At 37.0% G+C, this 25,877-nt stretch overlaps 2 protein-coding genes and 2 gene segments (V, D, J or C); 2 read left to right on the top strand and 2 right to left on the bottom strand.

Annotated features, from left to right (window-relative positions):
* LOC306863410 (Ig kappa chain V-III region MOPC 63-like) overlaps positions 1 to 14,346 on the bottom strand; it is a 773,265-nt gene extending 758,919 nt beyond the window's left edge. Inside the window, exons 1-2 of the V gene segment in view lie at positions 14,276 to 14,346; positions 13,874 to 14,188 (exon numbers count right to left, since the gene is read on the bottom strand).
* Positions 752 to 7,001, top strand: LOC306863404 (putative RNA-binding protein Luc7-like 1). Of its 4 annotated transcripts, XM_079406735.1 has the most exons (12): positions 767 to 951; positions 1,955 to 2,021; positions 2,333 to 2,376; positions 3,335 to 3,429; positions 3,515 to 3,613; positions 3,713 to 3,823; positions 4,209 to 4,352; positions 4,553 to 4,729; positions 4,816 to 4,904; positions 5,411 to 5,440; positions 5,921 to 6,079; positions 6,300 to 7,001. In XM_079406735.1, the coding sequence occupies exons 1-12, from the start codon at positions 891 to 893 to the stop codon at positions 6,421 to 6,423; spliced, it is 1,200 nt and encodes a 399-aa protein (XP_079262861.1). In that variant the 5' UTR covers positions 767 to 890; the 3' UTR covers positions 6,424 to 7,001. The 4 variants fall into 4 exon arrangements, with proteins under 4 accessions (XP_079262863.1, XP_079262864.1, XP_079262861.1 ...); XM_079406737.1 differs by lacking the exon at positions 2,333 to 2,376 and having other exon boundaries at positions 752 to 951; XM_079406738.1 differs by lacking the exons at positions 1,955 to 2,021; positions 2,333 to 2,376 and having other exon boundaries at positions 753 to 951.
* Positions 7,669 to 13,336, top strand: LOC306863408 (E3 ubiquitin-protein ligase CHIP-like). The gene is made up of 8 exons (XM_079406743.1): positions 7,669 to 7,928; positions 8,354 to 8,587; positions 9,954 to 10,152; positions 10,696 to 10,861; positions 10,946 to 11,012; positions 11,104 to 11,160; positions 11,258 to 11,374; positions 12,179 to 13,336. The coding sequence occupies exons 2-8, from the start codon at positions 8,474 to 8,476 to the stop codon at positions 12,302 to 12,304; spliced, it is 846 nt and encodes a 281-aa protein (XP_079262869.1). The 5' UTR covers positions 7,669 to 7,928; positions 8,354 to 8,473; the 3' UTR covers positions 12,305 to 13,336.
* A 7,429-nt stretch (positions 14,347 to 21,775) lies between the features above and the next one.
* On the bottom strand, positions 21,776 to 23,671 carry LOC306863423 (Ig kappa chain V region K16-167-like). The segment is given in 2 exons: positions 23,601 to 23,671; positions 21,776 to 23,523 (listed from the first exon to the last, which is right to left on the bottom strand).
* Positions 23,672 to 25,877: the final 2,206 nt, after the last annotated feature.

Here is a 25,877-nt window from a genome sequence, read left to right as displayed (position 1 = left end):
ATGAAATGATTTTATTGTAGTTACAGCATGAGCTTATATTATTTTTTTGCTTTCATTTAAATGTTTAGTATTGAAATGTTGTATGCATTTGTCAATTTTATTTAATTTCTTTATTTTCTTAAATGTGTGTATATAGTATTTACAGAGTGTTAACTTTTAGTTTTAGTTACGTTTTCTTATTTGTAAGTCGCTTTGGATAAAAGCGTCTGCTAAATGACTAAAAGCAAAAGTAAAGTAAATGATTGGTGTTGTACTGCTGTGACTTTACATGAGCATGAGCAGGCTCACTATTGGCTGATTCAGAGGTTGAGGTCAGCTATTTTGTGTTGACATCATTGTAGTCCTTAGTTCACTACTCAGTCAACACTTAAGAATCAGTCTTAGAGACTTAGACTTTACTGAAAGTTGCTTTTAGCTACTTTATAAAAGTCTCCTACTCTTAGAAAAGTCCTTAAGATTTTTTTGACACTTAAGTCAAAGCTTAAGACTATTCTTAAGAGCATTTTTATACATATGGGCCCAGGCCTATATTATATAAACAATTAGTTAAAGTGAATCTTTGTAACTGCTAATGTTAATAAGTATGTTACAGGTTTTGTTATACATTTTGGTTTCTTAATAATAATAATTATTATTTATTTCATAAAACAAAGAATACAAAAAAAAAAAAGTTTAATAAAAATATGTAATAAAATACACTGCCTCTTTAAGATTGCGTGGCGCGCTCTGATTGGCCGCTCGCTCATTTGAGTTCGTTTGCTCTCTCGCGCTGGAGAGAGCGACGGCGGCCACAGACACTGGAGCGAAGCGGTTCGCAGATGATTAAAACTTTAATTTTTAGGGTAAAATCACCATCACCCTTGTGAAGCGAGCGAGTTAATCGAGCCAGGATGTCGGCCCAGGCTCAGATGAGAGCTTTGCTGGATCAGCTGATGGGAACGTCGAGGGATGGTGAGTGTTAGCCGCGTGCTAGCGGCTCTGAGAGGATTTCTGAAGGCCGCGCGCTCAGATTAACCCAAACAAGAATATAATGAGCCAGACAAATATTAAAATCAATGTCTTAAGATATATATCAGAGTCTTAAGATTAGCTAAATGCAACAGCATTGCCTCTTGAAACGCTTCAGTTTAATGTTTGTGTCCATGAAGGGGAGTAATGACGTCACGGCTCCGTATGCTAGGCTAATGCAGGACCTTTTATCAGAAAAAACGATTTAGTTTATTAATTAGGTCATTCTTAACAGAAAGAACTGATATAGTTAATTACATTGTTTTTTTAATAAATTGAGAAATTAGGCTTACATTTTTAGAAGAATTAAGAATTGGAAATATACAGACGTCCCATTGTGCCAGTAACGTTATATGCAGCCCATATGTAATTTGTAAAGCTACTAAAAATAGTAGTGTTATCATTATTAGTAATATTAGTGATATATCAATATGATGTCAATTAATTAGCTGATGTTTTGCATTTTCGACAGCCTTATTACAGTGAATATGTATGTGGGCATCTTTAGTAAATTGTGAAAATTCAAATATGTATGTTGTTAACTGTATAAAATATATTTAAAAATGTAAATTTATATATAAAGCATCTTCAGCCTCCTCTCTAGTTGTCAGCTATTAATAATGGGATTTTTTTTATATGGAAAGCTATTTCCCCAAAAATTGATGCAAGCATTAAATCTGAAGGAGCATTGCCTAGAGAAAATATGATTTTTAGATTTTGTGATATAATTTTGATCAGGATTTTGCTTAAGATGAGTAAACAACAGAAGGGACTTGAGCAGATGCACTTGAATTTGTTAAATTGAGTTTTACTGGCTGTAAGAGATCTCACCCTCCGTGTGAATGAAGCGACTGTCTGTGTGAATGCTGAGATGAATTCATATGCTTCCCGTACATTTGTTTCATACAGACTGAACAATTGTGGCCCCTTTATTCTATTCATTAAGGTTCAGTGTATGTTTGCCAGCCTACATCTGCAAGGGAGTTGCAGAAAAGCCTCATGTTCATCGAGCCGTGAGTCACCAATGCTTTTTAAAGCTGTTATGAATATGAAAAAACAATACTGTTTGCTTTCCAGCAGTAACTGTGTTACACATCACGCTAATTGGTAACGTAAGAGTGAGCAGAGAGGATACGAAGCTTCTGCCCAGGCGGATGTAGTTCACTGATGCTCTGCCTGAGCAGTTTTCCTCAAATCTAACTTAAAAAAAAGGAAAGAGAACTCAAATTCCTCCGCCGACGTCTTCACCTTTATTGTTCTGTATCATTCCCAACTTCCTCATTACAGGTTTGGGCAAGAAAAGCTTTTCCCTTTAAACTTTTAGAGGCTGGGACCGCAGGAGGGGTTCTGAATGGGAGAGACCTCGCAGTGTGTATCAATTAACCTTTCACTTTAGTTTTCAATGTCTTATTTCAACTTGGTCAACTTTGCTTTAATATGCACATTAGATTATGCAGCATTTCTATATGTACTCATGAGGGACAGTGCTATTAATGAGTACGAGATGGCTCTCTGAAACATGCATCCCTCTCTGATCTGCTATCCCATACACCTTTGCACTCAATTGGCAGCTATAAAACCATAGATGCATCATGCAAACTAGGGCTGGGTGATATAAAACATTTAGTGTGTGTGTGTGGTGTTTTTTTTTCTGGCTTTATAATGTTTTGCAACATCTTGATTAGCAGTACAGTAATTTTAATGCTTATATTTTAACCATTCAACTTCTGATGTTTCTGATTTAAACTTAATTTGCTTCAATTTCATGTTAATTTTCATGTATTGATTTTGTAATAAAATGTTATGCTATGCTTGTTATATTGGTGCATATAAATTAAATATCTTGTGATTTTAATTTTTAAAGAATAGTTTATAACTAGATTATATCTTAACTTTAGCTATATCACCCAGTCCTAATGCCCACTATTGAACACATCAGTCCATTTATATGGTGGCTGTACAGAATAAATAACTAATAATAACAGGGACTGCTAGCCTCTTGGTTTGGTCCGTGATCAGATGCTACCTCTTTATTTTTAGACATTCACATTAAGGAGCCAGTTAAAGAAAGCGGCCTTGGGTCAGTGGAAGTTAAATATCTCCAATCTACATGGATGAAAAGCCTTTACTTTCCTGTGTAAAACTGACACTGTCAAACACGCGCTCAGTATATATCAGAACTCATAATTTCACCGCAGTGACAGGCAGGTGTGTGACCCTTGGCCGCAAGTTAGCAGTGTGTAGCAGACGCAGTGTGTGTGTGTGAGGCACATGCGAGTGTGTGTGTAGTCTCATTCAATGTCTGTTATATGCTGTGTCCTTACAGGAGATGAGTCGAGACAGCGGGTTAAATTCACAGATGAGCGCGTCTGCAAATCGCACCTGCTCAACTGCTGCCCGCATGATATCCTCTCTGGGACGGTGAGGGAAAACATATTACAACAGTCGATGATGAGTGTTTGTGCAGCATATTGATGAAGTCTTTGTCTCTGCTGTGTGTTTGTAGCGCATGGACCTTGGCGAATGCTCTAAGATCCATGACCTGGCGCTGAGAGCAGACTATGAGATTGCGTCTAAAGAGAGAGACCTGTTCTTCGAACTGGATGTAAGTAATTCGGTATTGAGTTGAGCTCATCTGCTAGTGTTTTCAATGAATTTGCAGCAACGGCTTTTTAAATTCTGATGCTGAATCTGTGTTGTGCAGGCGGTGGATCACCTGGAGTCGTTTATTGCTGACTGTGACCGCAGGACTGAGTTGGCCAAGAAGCGTCTCGCTGAGACACAGGAAGAGATCAGCGCTGAGGTGGCCGCAAAGGTATGAAGTGTGGAAAAATTTAAAGTAACTTTTAATTTAAAAGTTTTTGCTACTATGAAATCCCTGGTTATTATAACCCTGGATGTTAAAAACACAGTTTAACAAAAGTCAATAAATGTGTGAATTTTTTTTATAAGTCTTAAGTGTAATCATTGTAAATATTTATTGATCTTAGTACTGACCAGATCAATCATTATTATGATTTTTGGTATAATCAAGCCTTTCTTCACTTTTCTCAAGTCAGTTTATGAATAATTTGATCTTTTGTGTGCAAATAAAAGGAGAAAATTGAGTAAGATGAGATGTTGTGTATTCAAGTCCCTAGATTATCTAAAGCACTCATGGAGTTGGGATCGGTCTCATTTACTGTATGTTTGGTTGGCAGGCAGAAAAGGTTCACGAGTTGAACGAGGAGATCGGGAAGCTGCTGGCGAAGGCTGAACAGCTCGGCGCTGAGGGGAATGTGGATGAAGCCCAGACAGTTCTACAGGAGGTTGAGAGAGTCCGAACTAAGAAGAAGGATGCAGAGGTTCGTCAGCATACTATATTATTTATTTGCAAGCTGTCACATTTAACTGATTCAAAATGTGATGTTACCCTTTTAAATTTTTTACAATCTTATCTCTCTCTTACTCTAGTGTGAGTTTGTAGTGTTTTCTGGATGTTTTTCTTACATGGCAATAAAAATAACTACTACTAGCATCATCATTTGCTCTGTTTTATTTACAGGAAGAGTACAGAAACTCTATGCCCGCCTCCAGTTTCCAGCAGCAGAAGTTGCGTGTCTGTGAGGTTTGCTCTGCCTATCTTGGTCTCCATGACAATGACCGGCGTCTCGCTGACCACTTTGGCGGCAAACTGCATCTGGGCTTCATCCAGATCAGAGAGAAGCTGGAACAGCTGAAGGTAACGGGTCGGCCCGAATCAGGTGCATGGCAGGGGGTCATTGGTTTCGAATAGTAAGTGACATTGCAGGATTTTTTTCTCTACAGAAAACTGTGCAGGACAAACAGGAGAGACGGAACCAGGAGCGACTGAAGAGGAGGGAAGAGCGGGAGAGAGAGGAGAGAATGAAAAAAGAGTGAGAATATTTTAAACACTTCATGTGACCTGGTGCATTTCTAAGATTCCTAATTTTTGTGAAAAATACTGTAAAATTGTGCCTATTTATTTTTATTCATTGTTTTTTTGTGTGTTTGTTAAAATATATTTAAAATTCAATGACATTAGTTTTGAGAATATTTTATGCACATTTTCATACGATCTTGTGCATTTCTTAGATGCTACATTTTTGTAAAATATGCTGTAAAAAAAGTCTGGTTTGCTAATTTATTTCTATACTATTTAAATTATATAATTTATTAATATTTATCATTAATAATTAAATGTGTACTTTTTATCTATTTGTTGTTTTTTGTTTTTCAGTTTTTAAAGTTCAAGGAAACCCACTGTTAAAAAGACAAATGCGTTTATTAAATCTTTAAATAAATACATGAAGTTTCCAAAGTCAGTGAGTAATCAGTTTAAATAATAGTGATTGCAATGTTGACCAAAATAATCGTTATTCTTGTCTGGTTTTCCCTGTAGGACTAAGTCACGCAGCCGAGAACGTAAGAGGTCCGTTGCTCATTCAGCATTTATTTTCATGTCTGTTATGTCAGTTATTACAACAAACATGCAAATCAAGGTCTGCGATTAAGTCAAAGAACATTGTGCATTGGCCACAAGTACATTGTGCTATGTAAGAATATGAAATGCTTTCGACAGTGATGGAAATGTCAAGGACTTTGAGGGAATTAATAAAATCTTTCTGTACTCTGTTCTATAGTAGATTTTTCTAGGCTCTGCTCTAAAATATTTATTTGGCTATAAACTGCTTTTGGATTTAAATGTTAAAATTTTACTCAAAGCCATAGCAATGGCAGATTTGTTAGCAAATTGTTCTTTTGGATGTGTTGAAGTAGTTTGCATATTAATCAGAATGATTCATTATCAAATCAGCCTAAATCAAAAAATCCATATGACTAAAAAGATAATAGAAAGTAGGCTTTTAATGTAGCATTGGACATTTCTTTTTCCCTTTTGTTGTGTTTCTAGGTCTCGCGAGCACGATCGAGAGCGCAGACGCCGACGTTCCCGCTCTGCATCGCGAGAGAAGCGCCGTTCCCGTTCTCGCTCCAAAGAGCGCGACAGACGCCGGCGGCACCGATCTCGATCCAGATCCCGCTCGCACCAAAGCCGAGAACACTCACACAAGTAATAACAATTAATCCTCTTCCTCTCTCGTTCATATGGTATATATTATATATTAACTATATATTATAGTTTCTGAAATTTTTTGCAGTTTTTTTTTTTAAAGGAAAAATGTTCTTAAATGCATCAAGTATGATTTTCACCATCAAAATAGGCAAGAATGGCATTTAAAAGCAAACTAATCCTCCAGATCTTGTAGTTACGGTTAACTGATTGTGTCTAGGTCTTCACGGGATCGTGATCGTGAGAGGGACAGTAAGCGCAGTTCATCTGAGCGGAGATCAGACGGGCTGAACGGGAGGACAGAGTCTCGCCGTCACGGTGACAGAGAGGCCGGAGAGATCTGAATCATCTCACTCTACCATAACAAACACACAGTGCGCACTGATACATATAACCACTTTTTTATTTATCATGTTTGCTTCGTCTGTAGTAAACTGCCCACGCCTTGTTTCATGACAGTCTTTGTAGTCTTTAATATCTCAGTCCAGTGAGACTTAAACCTGTCGGATTCACTGTCAAATGTTAAAATGACAAAAGTGTGTGGAGATTTTTTTTTATTTTAGTTGTTTCTTTTCTCAAAAGTATGTACTGCCACTTTTTTTGCCCCTCCATAATGTTATTTTTTGGGATTGGGATTTTATTTTGTACTGTTTGTCCTGAGTGGATGTGTCCATGTTTTGCTGAAGGCTGTTCTGAGGTCAGTTCAAACGCCCTTTCTTTAAATATAGGTGCAGTATTTCCCCATAGAGACAGAAAGAGACTCTCTTTGTATCACTAGCAGAGGCGTAGGAGTTTAATCAATCTAAACGAGTGAATCCGTCATGGCATATGGTTTCAGATTTACTACGTACATGAACTTTTATAAGGCTGTTTTGATTTCATGTTGTCCTTATCAACGTGCATTAAATGGTTTTATGACTTAAAATGGTGTTTGTCGTTAATGTGGGAACTTACACATATTCAGTTTATCAGTTGAAAAAGTCATTTTAACAGCTTGGTCCCTTTTTACCAAATAATTAAGCCAAGTGTTTGTGTTTTTAATATTAAATGTATTTATTCCATTAGCCTGTAAGTTTGATATGCAATAAACATTTAGAAAATTTTCTGCCGTAGTTACAGTTAAGTGGGTTAAGGCTAGATGGTAAACAGATTCGTCTACTGGGCATGAGTACATTAATATAGCCAAATTTTTGCTGCACTATACAATAATAATGACTGTTTTTGAACTTTTGTAAGGGGAGCTTTAGGTGTAGAAAATGAAATAGAGAATATTGATTTTTTTTTTTGCTAAAATTAATTGAATACACAATAGGCATATGACGTATTTAAAAATATTACTCTTTCGTATTAGAATACAGTAGATTAAATTGATCTAACATGTCTATCAATATTTTTTTCCAGTTCATGCCAGGGATTCATATCACTGTACTACCCTGAATTGTTTTTAATTCACAATCAAAGGCAAATCTATAAGTTCGTGTACATTAATATGAATTAAAACAATATATAACAAATCATTTTTATTATCACCACAAGTGTCCTGCTTGAGTACGTCGCCGACAGATGGCGTCATTACGCTGGCAATCGTCACCTCCGGCAACGTCACCGTGACGGCACAATCAAAACACCCGAAACATGATGCTAGCGTCTCGCACCCGCGAGTAAAATGTCGTGTTTTTAGCGATCGCCGATGAAATCGTCGGAGATTTTTCATCTTAATGTCATGATCGTGGCGGACTATGAGTTTGGCAGCGTTTCAATCGGAATAAGGGATCAAAAAGTGATCATAAAAGCACCAGTGTCGCGACCGGTTTGCTAACGACAGGCGTCAGTCCAGCAGTCAAACCCGGTACACCAGAAATTATCCACATTTTACTCTTAAAATATGAAGTGTAAAGTCAAATGGGCTTCATTGAACTGATTAAAGCGCCTGTAGACGTACCGAGTACAGACGTGTCAGTCACATGTCATTCTATAGAGAGTTTCTCCTCTAATCACCATATGTTTAGATTTAAGAATTATTTTTGACTCGATTATGTTGATTCAATCTCGGGTTTAGTCAAATAACATGAGTTTTATGTTCACTGTGCTGCTGGAGGAGTTTGAGTCATCTGCCACAGCTGTCAGGGGCTGATCAGAGTCCAGATGTGTGTGTTATGTAGTATATATATGAGTGTGTAGTGTGTGTTATTGTAGTCCTGATCTGTAATGTGTTTTATTGAGTGTAAACTGTGTTTCTGAAGTTGATGTGTGTGTTGTGTTGTGTCCCTGCAGTGAGAGAGGTTTGCTCCAGGCAGGTATCTGGGTTCCCGGGACAGGCCGGTGCTCACCGAAGAGACGGGGAACAGGATTGGTAAGCAGGGGGGAGCGGCCACCGCAGAGCCTCTGGAGAAGATGGCAGGCAGCCCCGAGAAAAGCTCCTCCGCTCTGGAGCTCAAGGAACAGGGCAACCGTCTGTTCCTCAGCCGCAAGTACCAGGAGGCCGTCACCTGCTACAGCAAAGCCATTGTGAGTGGAGACCCAGTTTGTCTGTTTACAGGAAATTTATACGCACATCTGAGAGACAAAATAATCTTACTGACACCAAACGTTTGAAATATGTGACCCTGGAGCACAAAACCAGTCTTAAGTAGCACGGGTATATTTGTAGCAATAGCCAACAATACATTTTATGGGTCAGAATGATCTGTTTTTCTTTTATGCCAAAAATCATCAGGATATTAAGTAAAGATCATGTTCCATGAAGTTATTTAGTAAATTTCCTACATAATTTTTGATCAGTAATATACATTGCTAAGAACTTAATTTGGACAACTTTAAAGGCGATTTTCTCAATATTTAAATTTTTAATTTTTTTGTGTACTCTCAGATTCCAGATTTTCAAAATAGTTGTATCTCAGCCAAATATTGTCCGATCCTAACAAACCATACATCAATGCTTATTTAGCAAAGCTTATTTATTCAGCTCTGAGATGATGTATAAATCTCACTCTTATGACTGGTTTTATGGTCCAGGATCACATTTATATGCACATTTGAGAGAAAAAACTTGCTGACAACCAACTTTTGAAAATTTGAAGAGAAAAAAAATGAAACTTTTGACATTTGAAAATAATGATCATTGACATTGTATTTTATTGAATACCGGTTTATTTGTGTCTATTTGTTAATGAGGAATTTGTGGACACATCAGTATATTTAGATTTGTGGAGTAATTTAATTTATAACAATTAATTTTAATTATAAAATTCGTCCTTTGGGGTAAGATGGTCCACCAGAATTGAATTTTGTGACTAGTGATATTATTTTTTAAATGTAATACTTATTGTAATTAATAGGGTTATCTTTCAATATTTCTATGAATTAGATGTACATCTCAAATCTTGAAAACCTAGGCTGATTAAATTAAATATAAAATATTAATTTGCCTGTATTTAAGTCATAGCCTAAATTTACCTTTCAGATAAACCTCTTTTACTGGGATTCTGCTTTGTCTGTCATCAGTTAATTACATATCTTTTTTTTTTTTTGGTAAGAAATTCATATTTTTATTCAGTAAGGATGCATTAAATTGATCAAAAGTAACAGCTAACACATTTCTAGTGTCACAAAAGATTTATATTTCAAATAAATGCTTTATATTCACTAAAAAATGCTAATAAATCTTTCACAGTTTTCCAAAAATTATGAAGCAGCTCAACTGTGCTCAGTTTAGATGAAATTTACGTGCATGTTTGACATTCAGTAATGCATTTAACTCATCAAGTGGAGATTGTTTGGATATTCTCAAAAAACACAGGTGATTTTTCTAGGAATGATCAAAGTTGATTTCCTCTGTGTGCTGTATTGAATGTGTTTCTGCTGTTGCGTGTAGAATCGTAACCCATCAGTGGCCGTGTACTACACTAACAGAGCACTATGCTACGTGAAGCTGCAGCAGTACGACAAGGCGCTGGCCGACTGTAAACACGCCCTCGAGCTCGACAGCCAATCAGTGAAGGCCCACTTTTTCCTGGGCCAGTGTCAGCTGGAACTGGAGAATTATGAAGAGGCCATCGGCAATCTACAGAGAGGTACACATGGGATTTTGGGAAAAAAACAAAAAAGATTTAAGAAATAAGAGTTACACATTTGAATAGGATTTTTGGGATGCTTTTAATAGTATAGTTCAATAGTGTGGTTCTTTTTTAATTAATGGCACTCTTTTGCTCTCTATTTCTCTGTGTGTATATATATATATATATATATATATATATATATATAGAGTGCTGGTCCAAAGTTTGGATACATTACAATTTTAAATGTTTTAATGAAGTCTCTTCTACTCACCAAGGCTGCATTTATGTGCTCAAGAATACAATAAAAACAGAAATATTGTGAAATATTATTACAAATTAAAATACAGCTTTTCTATTTGAATATCTTTTCAAATGTAATTTATTCCTGTGATCAAAGCTGAATTTTTTACATCATTACTCCTGTTTCCAGAAATCATTCTAATATGCTGATTTGCTGCTCAAGAAACATTTAAAACCATCATAGAAATAATCCAGACATCAGATAGCTGCGGTGTTCAAATGCAGTGTGATGAACTCGCTCTTTGAAATGTTTTTCAGCTTATAACCTGGCGAAGGAACAGCGGTTGAATTTTGGAGACGATATCCCAAGTGCTCTTCGCATTGCCAAGAAGAAACGCTGGAACAGCATAGAAGAGAAACGAATCAACCAAGAAAACGAGCTGCACGCTTATCTCACCAAACTCATCCTGGCCGAGAAAGAGAGGTGACGCTCACATCAGCCGGTCGTGCGGATCTGAGTACAGAGTCTGTGCTGTAACATCTGTCCGTCTCTGTGCTTGTGTTTCAGAGAGCTAGACGACAGAGTGAAGCAGTCAGAGGACAGCCAGAACGGAGGCAAGATCAAATCTAAACATGTGAGATACGCATTTAAATACACAAACATCTCTGAACGGTGGGTGTTTGATGAAGTGATGTCATTTCCTGTGTTCTGTGCTGCTCCTGCAGGATAAATATTTGATGGACATGGACGAGCTTTTCTCTCAAGTAGATGAAAAGAGGAAGGTATGGACCGATCACCTCAAACGTTGTGATAAACATCTATCATTGGTCCAAACAGCTGTATGTTAATCATCCGTGTGTTTGATTGGCTGTTGTGCAGAAGCGAGAGATCCCAGATTACCTGTGCGGGAAGATCAGTTTTGAGCTGATGAGAGAGCCCTGCATTACTCCAAGCGGCATAACCTACGATCGCAAGGACATCGAGGAGCATCTACAGGTATGTGCACAAACACGCGTCGCATTGGTGATCACCATCATCTCAGTGGCACTTGTGCAAGAATTCGGCCGGGTTTGTCTTTTTTGTCAGGTTTTTTGCGTCGTGTGACTTTTATGGATTCTCTTTTCCTCCACCGAATAAAAAATAAAAAAGGTAATTGCGAGTATTTATTTCACAATCCTGACTTAACTCGCAATTGCAAGTTTATATCAGATGAAAAAGTTGCAATTACCTTTTTTTATATATTTTTTTTTATTCCGTGATAGAAACGAGCTTCCATAGACTTCTCACTTTAGAGGCACAGGAACATTGTGCCATCATTGGCTAAAAAATGACAGATTTATTTTTTCAAATTTGTCTTTAGTTTTAGTAACTTTAGTACTTCAACTAGTTGCCAAGGCAACTTTGTTTTTTAAAAGAGTATGTCTATTTAGTTTTATGTCAGTTTCAGTTTAGTAATTTTAACACTTCAATGTTTAATTTTTCTGTTGAATATTTATCTGTATTTTTTATTATTATTTAAAGTTAACAAATGTTTTAATCAGTTGAATTTGCATTTTAGTAATTTATTTATCTTTTTTTATCTAAAAGTGATATTTTATTGCTTCTGTTAGCAAAAATGTTTTTTAATAGCTTTAGTTTTTGTTAACTAATACAAGACATTTCTAAATGGCTGTTAATGGAGAAAGATGTTATTTGCAGGTAGATGGTGTAGTTACAACATCTTTTGAAAAGGGGGTTGGACATATCGAAGTTTTTAAGCCTTTAGTGAAGGAAACAAAAATATTCTCTCTCTCTCTGTAGCGTGTTGGCCATTTCGACCCAGTGACCCGCAGCCCGCTGAACCAAGATCAGCTGATCCCCAATCTGGCCATGAAGGAGGTGATCGATGCTTTCATCCAGGAGAACGGTTGGGTGGAGGACTACTGAACACACACACACACACACACGCAAGCGGACCGCAGCGGTTTCCTCACACCCAATCGAATCCTCTCCTGTATGTTAATGCACTTTAATCAGTGGAGTATGTCGCCTGCAGGAGTCACCTGACCCTCTTTCTCGCCTTCTTTCTACTGTCCTTCCTTACCAGACAGAATAATCGCCTCATCCTGCAGGTTTTGTTCGGACACTTGCTTTCAGTCGGAAACATTGGCTGATGTTTGCTGCACATGATAATGCTGTAATTTCCTCATTGAATGTTAAAATAGCAACATTATTGATGACACATCACTAATAATCATTCATGAAAGAGGAAACTTGCTGGTTGGTGTGTGTGTGTGTTTTTGAATCTGTCACTTATGAGATCTATATGCAGAATGAATGCGATATATGCGAGTGTAAAAAGTTCTAACGTAAGTAGAATGTTTCTAAGATGCTTGTCGAGCTTTGGGTTCTAGCAAGATTTTTTTGTAACGAGCGTTAAAACATATATTCAGACATTCATCCATAATATACTGGCTGCCAATCAATGAAACCGAACTGAGAATCTGTGGCATGCAGATGACATCATCATCATTGTTATGGTGTATTATAAGTTTAGTCTCACTATGTGTGTCTGTGCATTAGAGCGAGAGGTAAGTGATTATTTCACACTATTGATTTTGTCTTTCTCTTTGGACCTTTGGGGAGTTTTCGGTTTCCTGTCATGAACACACACTTCCTGTTCAGCATCAGTATTTTTCAGAGAGCCCTTGTTAGCTGCTGGACTGTTTGTCCGGCTGGGTTCAGATATTCCCCAAGTGTAATGAGTTTAGGTTGGATGCATGTTCAATAAATGTTATTTTGTTTCTTTTTGTAACAAATGAGTTGTCTTATTCTTTCCAACAGCATGAAAGTTGAGACCCTACACTGAACTAGGCATATGAGAAGTGCCATATGATTTTTCAACCACTAGATATCGCTGTATTTTAAGAGAGAGTTCACCCAAAAATTCAATTCTACCATCATTTACTAACCTAATGTATTATTCTTGATTTTCGTTTTTGTGCAAAACAAAAGATATTTTTTGAAAAATTATTGAATTTTTCTTAATTTTTGTTTGAGCTATTCCTTCAAATGCTGGATGCATATGTGGTGACTATGGGCCGGTGACCAACAGGGGGCAGTAAGGGACAAGCCATTATGAACATAGAAAACAGAAAAGATCATAAATGTAAAACAAAGAGGGCTGATCTAAATATTTTACTGGTTAGAATTAGATTTTTGTGAAAGGAAAGAAAATGCTGGTGATTGACTAATTTACTGAAAGTTCATGGGGGTGGGATCCTTTAGCTTAAGTATATACAGTAAATTATGTAAACATTATGTGACGACGTTGTCGTGTTGAGTGCGAATAATTTTTTAATTGCCATCTTTTTTAAATATGTCAAAGACATTGTGTTTTAAATTATTTTAAAACCTTTTGTTGTTGAGTGAGTGATAGTGTTTGAGCAGCTGCAGGATCAGTCTCTGTGACTGACGGAGGTTTTTGTACGACTCTTTATCACTGTGTGAACACACCACCACCACTGATGTGTAAACTCTGACAGTAATAATGTCCAGCATCTTCAGTCTGGACTCCACTGATGGTCAGAGAGAAATCACTCTTAGATCCACTGCCACTGAATCTAGATGGAGTTCCTGACTGGCGGCGGTTTGCCCAATAAATCAGGAGTTTAGGAGCTTCTCCAGGTTTCTGTAAGTACCAGGCTAACCCATCATCAGAACCATCATTGTACACATCTGTGCTGGTTTTACAGCTGATTCTGACTGTTTCTCCTGGTTGAGCTGCTGTCGTTGAGGGACTCTGAGTGACGCTGATCTGTCCTCTACTCTCTGAAACACAACAAGAAGAAAATCAACTCAAAACTTTGACAATATACTTGAAGAAATGAATTGATATCAAACTTGTGCTCCACAAACCTTGAGCAAACGCTGTGAGAGTCCAGATGAAGATGATGATGAAGGTCATGTTGATGAAGATTGTTGTGTGTGTCAGTGATGAAGTGTTAAACTCACAGCACTATAAACACTCTCAGAGCACTCAAGCATCTGATCAATATGCAAACACACTCCACATCATTTACCTCAAGACTGTAGAGATACACAGTTTTGCCATTTTTTTCTTCAGTATCTTTACTAATACATTTTTTATTTTCCATTTTCATAAACATTTATAATTTACTTCATGTTATTTTGGGCCAAGCTTCTCCCTCCAAACACTGTTTAATGTTTCATTCAGACTTTGATGCTGAGAGCATTTAATATCTGTTGTGCAGATTTCAGCTATATCATCCATGATACTGTATAACAGGTCAAAGGTCATCCAATAGAGAATGACCATCTAAATCTTGTTAAAGATTTCATTATAAAGCAGGTAAATAGAATTAACAGAGTTTAACCCTCTATGGGATTTATAAATGACGCTAAGAAAATTACATTTAAAATACAATATTAATGTTCAACAAACAAAATTTAGTTTTAGTGATGTCAAATGACATCCCCTTCAACCAGTAAAATAAAAATTCATTGCCACGTGCTTCACATTTTTTTGGTAACTAAGTAGTAAAGGAGACATTAGCACATGTTAGGTCACATGTTCTCAAGGCTCCATATTGAGCTAATTTTAGACTATAAAATACACATACATTCAGTTTATAAAAAAATATAATTGTACATCCAAATGTTTTCTAAAGTCTGAGTGTGAGGGCAGGGATGAAGAATAGGTTGTTGTGGAAGTCAGGCATTTGGGTACATTATTGTATGCCAGTTTGAAACATGATCTATACAACAAGCAGAGGTCAGGAAAGATGCCTATGTCTATTGACATTACTATACTGACAGGCAGAGATACTCCAATGATGACTGCACAAGATAGCATCTACTTATGTGTGGGATACACTGAAAAAGAAGAGTCTTGTTGACTTTCACTTGTGCTACGATAATAGATTTGAAATTCCAAGATGAAACACAATGTTAAAGTTGTTTTAATGCTTTTGAAGCACTAAGACAGTGATATTGCATCTGAATTTGTGTCAAGTTTTAGACATTTCCAAATCAAATATAGCAGCACAAGAAAATCTTCATAAAGATTTGTAATGTTTTTTTGAACAGTAAGGCCTTTTCACTTTTTATGAGATAGTGAAAAAGCATTTGATTTTGTGTGAAGTTTTGGACAATTTGGCAAAATGAATTTACCCTAATGGGACAACATCAGTTATAAATGACGGATCCCTCAAAAAAAGGTCAAAGGTCAGATGAAGAAAACAAATTTTGGAAAATTATTTTACTCCTAAATATATGTAAAATATAAAGTCAATTACTTTTTAATCGGTAAATTCACAATTACTCCTATATAGGGTTAAATCATGTGTACTGAAAATGCAACAAATGCATTTTGGGAGTGATTATGAAACAAATGGTTTCAGCCTTCATGCAATAACACTTTTATTTTTATTTTTTTAAAGATGAACATTTTGTGCTGTTTTTTTTAATAATAATCCATCACTGATGTTGAGTCTGATATCAGTGTGTGTGTGTGTGTGTGTGTGTGTGTGTTAGTGTGTGTGAGTGTGTGTGTGTGTGTGTGTGTGTGTGTGTGTGTGTGTGTGCACCTGGTATTCATCACGTTCTGGGGACCAAATGTCCCCACAAGGATAGTAATACCAGTAAATCTTAATCTTGTGGGGACATTTTTTGGTCCCCATGAGGAAACAAGCTTATAAATCATACAGCATAAAGTTTTTTGAAAATCTAAAAATGCAGCATGTTTCCTGTGAGGGCTAAGTTTAGGTGTAGGGTTGGTGTAGGGCAATAGCACATACAGATTGTAAACTTTATAAACCATTACGCCTATGGGATGTCCCCATAAAACATGGAAACCCAACATGTGTGTGTGTGTGTGTGTGTGAGTGTGTGAGTGTGTGTGTGTGTGTTTCTCTCTTTCTCTGCTGGAGTTTGTGTTTATTTGAGTGTGACGGAGGTTTTTGTACGACGCTTTCACTAGAATGAAGCACTGTGGTACACTTTTGGTGGAGGAACTAAACTAACGATCGGTAAGTCTCTTCAATTCTATCATTAAAATATATGATAGCCTATTTCAATTTACTTAATTTTATTAAGCAAACATTTGGCAACAGTTATTATAAATTGTTACTGAAGTTAAATAAGCATAGTTACTTACTTTTGTCATTTAGCAGACGCTTTTGTCCAAAGCGACTTACAAATAAGAAAAAGTAACTAAAACTAAAAAGTTACAACTCTATAAATACTATATACCCACATATTTAAGAAAATAAAGAAGTTAAATAAAATTGACACATGCATATAACAACATTTCAATAATAAACATATCAATGAAAAAATTAAATAAAAAGCGATACTACTATCCCTGCCCGGTGGACTTTAAACTGATAAATAAGTTAGAAAGGTTTATTCATGAATTGCAACATTTTATGATTAATTTAATTTATTCATAGTTAGTTCTATTTTACAACTATGTATTAATATTCAGTGATATTTCATGATATTTTTGTTTTTGTTTCACTTTACATGAATAATTTCACATCTTATTATTGCTAACATTTAACTGAGTTTCAAATCATTGATTGAAATAGTCTGATATATATTAAATTATTTTGTAATATAATTATGTCCATAATTGTTGATAAAGTTTACAAATAAGAGTTTTTGAAATGCATGGGACGAAAGTTTGAAAATACGAACAAATTAAATCAAATTTTGTAGGCATCATCATCAGACAAAATAAATTAAGTCATTGAAATAATAATAAAAAGTACATTTCCATATAATTATGATTGCGAGTTTCTGATATGATCTTTTAAAAATGAAATTCATACAAATTATAATATATATATTTTTTTCTAAATATAATCATGAATGCATGTGGACAATGCTTTTAAAATATGACAGTAATGTAATTAATTTATAAAATAGATAATTTTTATAATTCTTACAGTATACAGTATATCATGTTTGCATCAGAAAACTGATTTAAGTTTAGATATACATGATGCATTCAGTAGTGGTAAACATTTATTCAATAGAGATTTAATGTAGGATAGTGTCTATGTGGAATATGAATGAAAGCAGTGAGGTGAGATTACAGTGACGATGAAATGATTGTGATTTTTCCTGCATTATCATGTCTGAAACTAAGAGCTATGGTCAGAATGCTAAGAGTGCTGGAGTGTGAGTTTTGTGTGTGTTTGTGTGTTTCAGCTGGTCCCGCAGTGAAGCCCTCCGTGTCTCTGCTGCCTCCCTCTTCTCTGCAGATCTCTGGAGGCTCAGCCGCACTGCTCTGCCTGCTCAGCTCTTACTCTCCACAGGGGGCGCAGGTGAGCTGGATGCTGGACGGGGCAGTGGTCACCGAGGGGGTTCAGACCAGCGCAGAGAGCGAGCGGGACGGACGCTACAGCCGCAGCAGCGTCCTGAGCCTCAGCAAAGCAAGCTGGGAAGGCGCAGACCGCTTCGTCTGCAGAGTAACACATGACGGATCTGCTCAAGACACCTCGTTCCTCAAGAGCTCCGAGTGCTGATGTTTCTCCAGTGAAGAGCAGCAGGATTCACAGCAGTCACGTGATTTACAGCTCAATACTCAAGCAGTCTTTCAATCTGCTGCCATTGCTGTTCATTCAATAAAGCTTCTGAACGCCTTACATTTGTGTTCGACTGCATCATTGATCAGTGTGTCCTTCCTTCACTAAAGTTTCAGCTGCTGGTGATGATTGTAATAGTTGAGAACAGCTGCGTTTAGCAGTAAATGTGAACTGAAGCTCTTGGGGTTTGAACATGGTCTCTGGAGACGGAGCTGCTCTATTCTGAGACGATCAGAATCACTAAAGCTGTCAATGCAAATCTGATTTTCACCTCAAACTCACAGTTTCTCTGTTTGATCGGTTCAGCGCTCTGAACTGGATCAGTTTCACTTCTGCTCATGAGAAATGAGCTATGAGTAAAAAATTAATTATCAGCTTGAGATGAAGGAGAACTTGAGAAACTGCTAAAAAACATCTTTGTTACTAGTGACTCATAATGACTTTATTATATGACTTCAAAATGAGATATGTGTAGTTTAATGAACAAAATAATTTTCTTTGTTTAATTTGATTAGCTTACACTGTGTTTTCTTTGATTCTGAGCAGAGTTGAGTCAAACCCGCCCGTCAAAGACAGATCATAATCAATAGAGCTGGGGTCCGTTCTTCGTACCTCGCTTAATACATCTGAGATGACTGATAACTGATCTCTGGCTAATTTGATTCTTCAAATGAATTTGCTGATTGTGCTCCCTGAAAAGGGCAGATATATCAATACTCGAAACCAAGCTCAGCAATGCAGTGATTGGCTGGCGGAAAGACAGCAATGTAATGACACTATAATTAAAAAAAGACACCTGACAAAAAACTTGACAAATTAAGGACTTTTATAAGGAAACAGCTAAGCGAACAAAACTATAATGTTATATAAATCAATCAGTTTTTTTTTTTACATGATTACCAATTATTTATATTCACAATTTCTAATATTTGTACAGGCCTTACATTTCCTAGCGCTGTAAATCTCCTGCGCTCCATCAAACCACTCCCATAATATCAGTCACTACTCAAATTAATGTACAACTCTACATTTTCTGTATAGCGTGTGTGTAAGACTCCAATACAGTAATTATTTCATAACGAATACATTTTTCAATGAGTAAATCTGGCTGTGTCTATAGTATTATAGAATACACAACATTAGTATATTATTTTCAAATGATTATTATTTTAAATTATTGTCCCTGGACCAGTAGTGTAACTCTTGCAGTAAAGTAGCAGTGGCTGGGACAGATTTATTTATCAATTCTGCTTATAAAGATAAGATCTAATCCTGTTTACATGAAATAAGCCTACTCCCAGTAGGTCTGCGGACCTGTTGCTATGACAGCAACTCCGGGATGAGCTTCAAAGAACCAACCAATCCAAGATCATGCCCAAATCCTGCAAACTGAGTTAGTAAGGTATGAAGAACAGACCTGACCCAAGATTTCAGTCCTAACTCAGTTCTGAGCTCAAGTGTAGTTGCTGTGTTTGTCTCTGTGTGTCAGTAGTGAGTGATAGTGTTTGAGCAGCTGCAGGATCAGTTCAGTCTCTGTGACTCTGACTGACGGAGGTTTTTGTACGTCTCTTTATCACTGTGTGAACACAAGACCACCACTGCTGTGGAAACTCTGACAGTAATAATGTCCAGCATCTTCAGTCTGGACTCCACTGATGGTCAGAGAGAAATCAGTCCCGTCATATTCTCCATTCCCACTGAATCGACTCAAACTGTCATTATAGAGATCATTTACTCCAGTAATGATGAGTTTAGGAGCTTCTCCAGCTTTCTGCTGATACCAAGCTAAACCCCAGCCAGCTATTCCAGGATTAGTTTTACACTCTATAGTGGCGTCTTGTCCTTCAGAAACAGTCAGAACTTCAGGCTGAGTCACAGTGATTCCTCTGGATGCTGCTGACAACAACATTATATGTGTTTCATCAAATTAAATCAATATTAAAGAGTTAAAAATGAGCATCTTTCTCTTCTGTTACCTGGAATAAAAGCTGTCAGAATCCAGATGAAGCTGCTGAAGAGATTCATTGTGTTTGTTGGTTTTGTACCGTGGTAAACAGCAGTGTGTTATAAAGTGTTTGAGTCTGAACGCTATAAACACTCGGAGCGCTGAAGCATGTGCTGATGCAAAGTGACTCTCTGTGGAAAAACCCTCCATCAGTCAATCGACTAACAGCGTTTATTTCTTCATACGGCTCTCATCATCGACACATTATACAGAGAAAAACACAAATACACAAAAACTCATTGAGAATCACTGGATTGCAGCTGTTTTTATGATGTTGAGTTTGTTTTACAGTCATTATGAGCTTTTATAAGCTGTCAGACTGTAGCAATTAAAATCTGAAGTTTCAGTATACCTGCAGTGGTTTGACATGTTGATAACATGGTCTGCTTGTTTAAATGTGTTTGCTGAAATTTATCACTCAGAAATGAAAATTCCCACATGGAGATGAAGACTGATTTTTTTTTTTTGGTGGTCTCCATGCTAAAATTATGACATTTTTTTACTTTTCACTAATGATTCTTGAGAAAGAGTCACTATTTTGTCTCAATTTGTCACTGGATCAGAAAAATCACAATCACTTTCATACAAGGATTTTTGATGATGCTGCTGATTTTTGAATGGTGGTGGACATTATTACATGTTTAATTATATCTATGTATGTATATATATATATATATATTTGCTCTGGACACAGTTCTGAGCTCATGTGTAGTTGCTGTGTTTGTCTCTGTGTGTCAGTAGTGAGTGATAGTGTTTGAGCAGCTGCAGGATCAGTTCAGTCTCTGTGACTCTGACTGACCAAGGTTTTTGTACGACTCTTTATCACTGTGTGAACACACGACCACCACTGATGTGTAAACTCTGACAGTAATAATGTCCAGCATCTTCAGTCTGGACTCCACTGATGGTCAGAGAGAAATCAGTCCCAGATCCACTGCCACTGAATCTAGATGGAGTTCCTGACTCGAGGGTGTTTGTATAATAAATCAGGAGTTTATGAGCTTCTCCAGGTTTCTGTAAGTACCAGGACACACATGGTGGGCTGCAGGGTGTATGACTACTACTGAGTTTACAGCTCATCTCAACATTTTCTCCTGGTGTGGCAGTTTTCACTGAAGGAGTCTGAGTGACTGTGATCTGAGCTCTACACCCTGAAAAAACAATCCATTTATTAGTCCATAAAATATATATTATTTGACATATAATAAAAATTAATGAATATTATTTAAAATATACACTATTCACCTTGTAGCATAAAGCAGTATAAAAGCGTCCAGATGAAGATGATGAAGGTCATGTTGATGAAGATTGTTGTGTGTGTCAGTGATGAAGTGTTAAACTCACAGCACTATAAACACTCTCAGAGCACTCAAGCATCTGATCAATATGCAAACACACTCCACATCATTTACCTCAAGACAGGAGAGATACATGATTTTGTCATATATTTGTTCAGTATCTTTGCTGATAAATTTCCATTTACCATTTTCAGAAACAAACATTTCTAATGTACTTCATGTTATTTTGGGCCAAGCTTCTCCCTCCAAACACAGTTTAATGTTTCATTCAGACTTTGATGCTGAGAGCATTTAATACCTGTTGTGCAGATTTCAGCTATATCATCCATGATACTGTATAGTAGGTCAAAGGTCATCTAATAGAGAATGACGATCTAAATCTTGCTAAAGATTTCATTATAAAGCAAGTAAATAAAATTAGCAGAGTTTGAAATTATGTCTACTGAAAATGCAATGAAAGCATTTTGGGACTAATAATAAAACAAATGATTTCAGCCTTCATGCAATAACACTTTTTTTATTTTTAAAGATGAACATTTTGTGCTGTTTTTTTAATAATCCATGTGTGATGTTGAGAAGAGCTGATGTTGAGTCTCATATCAGTGTGTGAGTGTGTTTCTCTCTTTCTCTGCTGGAGTTTGTGTTCATTTTGAGTGTGACGGAGGTTTTTATACGATGCACAGCCGCACTGCTCTGCCTGCTCAGCTCTTACTCTCCACAGGGGGCGCAGGTGAGCTGGATGCTGGACGGGTCAGAGGTCACCGAGGGGGTTCAAACCAGCGCAGAGAGCGAGCGGGACGGACGCTACAGCCGCAGCAGCGTCCTGAGCCTCAGCAAAGCAAGCTGGGAAGGCGCAGACCGCTTCGTCTGCAGAGTAACACATGACGGATCTGATCAAGAGACCTTGTTCCTCAAGAGCTCCGAGTGCTGATGTTTCTCCAGTGAAGAGCAGCAGGATTCACAGCAGTCACGTGATTTACAGCTCAATACTCAAGCAGTCTTTCAATCTGCTGCCATTGCTGTTCATTCAATAAAGCTTCTGAACGCCTTACATTTGTGTTCGACTGCATCATTGATCAGTGTGTCCTTCCTTCACTAAAGTTTCAGCTGCTGTTGATGGATTGTAATAGTTGAGAACAGCTGGGTTTAGCAGTAAATGTGAACTGAAGCTCTTGGGGTTTGAACATGGTCTCTGGAGACGGAGCTGCTCTATTCTGAGACGATCAGAATCACTAAAGCTGTCAATGCAAATCTGATTTTCACCTCAAACTCACAGTTTCTCTGTTTGATCTGTTAAATTTATTATTAACTTGAGATGAAAGAGCTACTTGAAAAACTGTTAAAAAAACCATCTTTATGCTGCTGGTGATTCACAATGACAATGAAAAAAACAATAGAAACCATCACAGCATTTGTAATGGTTTTGCTGGTTATAATGGGAATTGTATTGGTTTTAATGGAAACTGTATGGACACTGTGCATCTCTACTGGTAACTGGTCACCTTCTGTTGGTAGCTTGTTAAAACCAATAAATCCTAATGGAACATGTCCCAAAACACACTACAGGTAACCAGGTAACCATTTTTAATGGTTAAAAGTTGATGGTTTGTAATGTTTTTAATTATATGTAGTGGAAACCATTAGAATTTCTCTGATGGTTTCTATTGTTTTTTCAGCAGGGTATACTTTACTATGTATAAACTTACACCCTGTGTTTTCTCTAATTCTGAGTCAAACCTGTCTGTCTCAGGACAGATCTCAGTCTAATAGAGCTGATTTGACTCCTAACTGAGTTCTGAGCTCATGTGTAGTTGCTGTGTTTGTCTCTGTGTGTCAGTAGTGAGTGATAGTGTTTGAGCAGCTGCAGGATCAGTTCAGTCTCTGTGACTCTGACTGACAGAGGTTTTTGTATGACTCTTTATCACTGTGTGAACACATTACCACTGTGTCTACCCTGACAGTAATAATGTCCAGCATCTTCAGTCTGGACTCCACTGATGGTCAGAGTGAAATCAGTCCCAGATCCACTGCCACTGAATCTAGATGGAGTACCAGTGTAGAGTTTTTTTGCATAATAAATGAGGAGTTTCGGAGCTTCTCCAGGTTTCTGTAAGTACCAGGCTAACTCTTCATCCCCATCACTCCATCTGTACACAGCACTACTGGTTTTACAGCTGATTTTGACTGTTTCTCCTGGTTGAGCTGCTGTCGTTGAGGGACTCTGAGTGATGCTGATCTGTCCTCTACTCTCTGAAACACAACAAGAAGAAAATCAACTCAAAACTACTTGAAGAAATTAATTGATATCAAACTTGTGCTCCACAAACCTTGAGCAAACGCTGTGAGAGTCCAGATGAAGATGATGATGAAGGTCATGTTGATGAAGATTGTTGTGTGTGTCAGTGATGAAGTGTTAAACTCACAGCACTATAAACACTCTCAGAGCACTCAAGCATCTGATCAATATGCAAACACACTCCACATCATTTACCTCAAGACAGTTGCTCAGTCTTAGTCATGTATAATAAAAAATTATTAAGATCATACAGTAAAAATCTGTCTTTTTCATAACATGCAATCATTTATTAGCAAAACTGTTAAAAATCACACATTGATTTGATTGTGAATTCATCTACAAGACCTACTTTAGTATATTATCCTGACTCTCTCCTGTGAGACTTTGAGAATATATTTGACTAGTTGGATGACTGTTAATTCCTAAATTTGACGCCAAATCCATGGATGCTCCTGTTTTTACAGACATGAGGATCATCATCACACATGTGTCTCTGTCAATCACTTAAACAACTGAGTTTGATTGTCACGTCACATGATATAAAATGTTAATTCTTTCATAAATTCAGTTTCATATTTTAATAATGATGCAGACTGCATAAATCACATAACGTAAGTAAACTTCTGCAGTGAGTGGATGTGTTTGTTGGAGACTCAGTTGATGTGTGTTTGTTCAGTTAGTGAAGCGTTCAGGAGGTTTTTGTTCAGCTGCTCTATTAGTTTGTATCACTGTGGAGGACTTTCGGCAGCGGCACCAAACTGGATGTTGGCAGTAAGTAAATCATCATTTAATAATATTAATACAACAACTGACTGCTAAACACTTTGTTGCTCTATAGAAACGATGCACTTTTCTGTTTATTTATATATTTTCATTTTATTTTTAGTTCACATTAAATGTTTGGCAGTCGACATTGTAAAGATGGTTTTCATTGTCATGGCATCTTTGTTTTCATCTAGTGAACTATAATCATTTCTGTTATTTCTATCGGTTTTATGAGTTTTCAGAGCTTCAGCTGTTTTGTCTTCATTGATAATTAAGTTCTAAATGGTTAAAAAGGTGCACTGAAATAAAATTTACATTAGGCTGTCATTTTGGCACCACTTTGATTTTACTTGAAAATTAAATTTTTCAGATTAGTGTGTTTTTTTAAAGTAAATCGTGTAGATATTGGAAATTGCTTAATTGTATTTTTTGTTAATATTTGTATAAGGTATTTTCAAAGTTATAGTACACATGCCAGACATTTTTTCTAATTTTAAAACAAACTTTTGTACCCAATGTTCTCTTGCTGTCATGAAAAATTATGTTTATTCATATTTGATCTTTCGTGCTTTTAATCAAAGTGACTTACATTGAAGTTGATAATGAAAATGACTCTTCAGATCAATATATTTCACCAAACTTTCATTGCTTCACTGATCACAGGATTAAAAAAAAAATTTATTCAGGCGACTTGCAGTTTAATGGTTCAGAAATGACTAATAAAGCTATCACTGTATCCATATATTTTTTTCTGAACCTAAAAGGAGGAAAAAGCTTTCTTCTTGACTGAGTTGAGTGTTGTGTGTTTATCAGGCGTCATTCGTCCTAAAGTGAGCGTCCTGCCGCCCTCCAGTGCAGAGATCTCCTCAAAGAAGACAGCGACACTGGTGTGTGTGGTCAGCAAGGGCTTCCCGTCAGACTGGAGCCTGAGCTGGAAGGTGAACGGGAACAGCAGGTCTCAGGAGAGCAGCGCTGGGCTCCTGGAGAAGGACGGTCTGTACAGCTGGAGCAGCAGCCTGACTCTCTCTGAGCAGGAGTGGATGGAGAGCGTCTCAGTGAGCTGTGAGGCCACACGGAGCGGCCAGCCTGCGCTCACTGGACACGTGACGAGACAACAGTGTTCAGAGTAGATCTGCTGCTCTTCTCACTCATGTCTCACATGGAGACTAACAGCACATGAGCGACTCCTTCATTCTCCACATCCAGCTTCAGTCGCTCTCATCTGCAACTGCTCTGCTTTGTGTGCTTAATACAAGAATATATGTGTGATTTTATTAAAATTCAGTCATTAAATAAAATATAATTGATTTTGTGTCCCCTTTTTTGTCATTCTTGTTTCAGTTCTTTCATTGAATCAGGGGTTTAGCTCACATATTATAAATAAACTTAAGTCAGTGGACCATGAAAACACCTGCATATACATGATGGATCAGCATCTTCTCTGTTCTCAGAGGAACACAATCACAAATGCAAATATGAGTTTAGCATTCAGTTTCAGTTTGACTCGTTATTCTGTGAAATGATTTTGACTAATAGAGAGAAG

The sequence above is a fragment of the Barbus barbus genome (assembly GCF_936440315.1).
Source record: "Barbus barbus genome assembly, chromosome: 44".
Taxonomy (NCBI): domain Eukaryota; kingdom Metazoa; phylum Chordata; class Actinopteri; order Cypriniformes; family Cyprinidae; genus Barbus; species Barbus barbus.
Note: the sequence above shows the minus strand (reverse complement) of the source record. Positions and strands in the feature narration are given on the sequence as shown.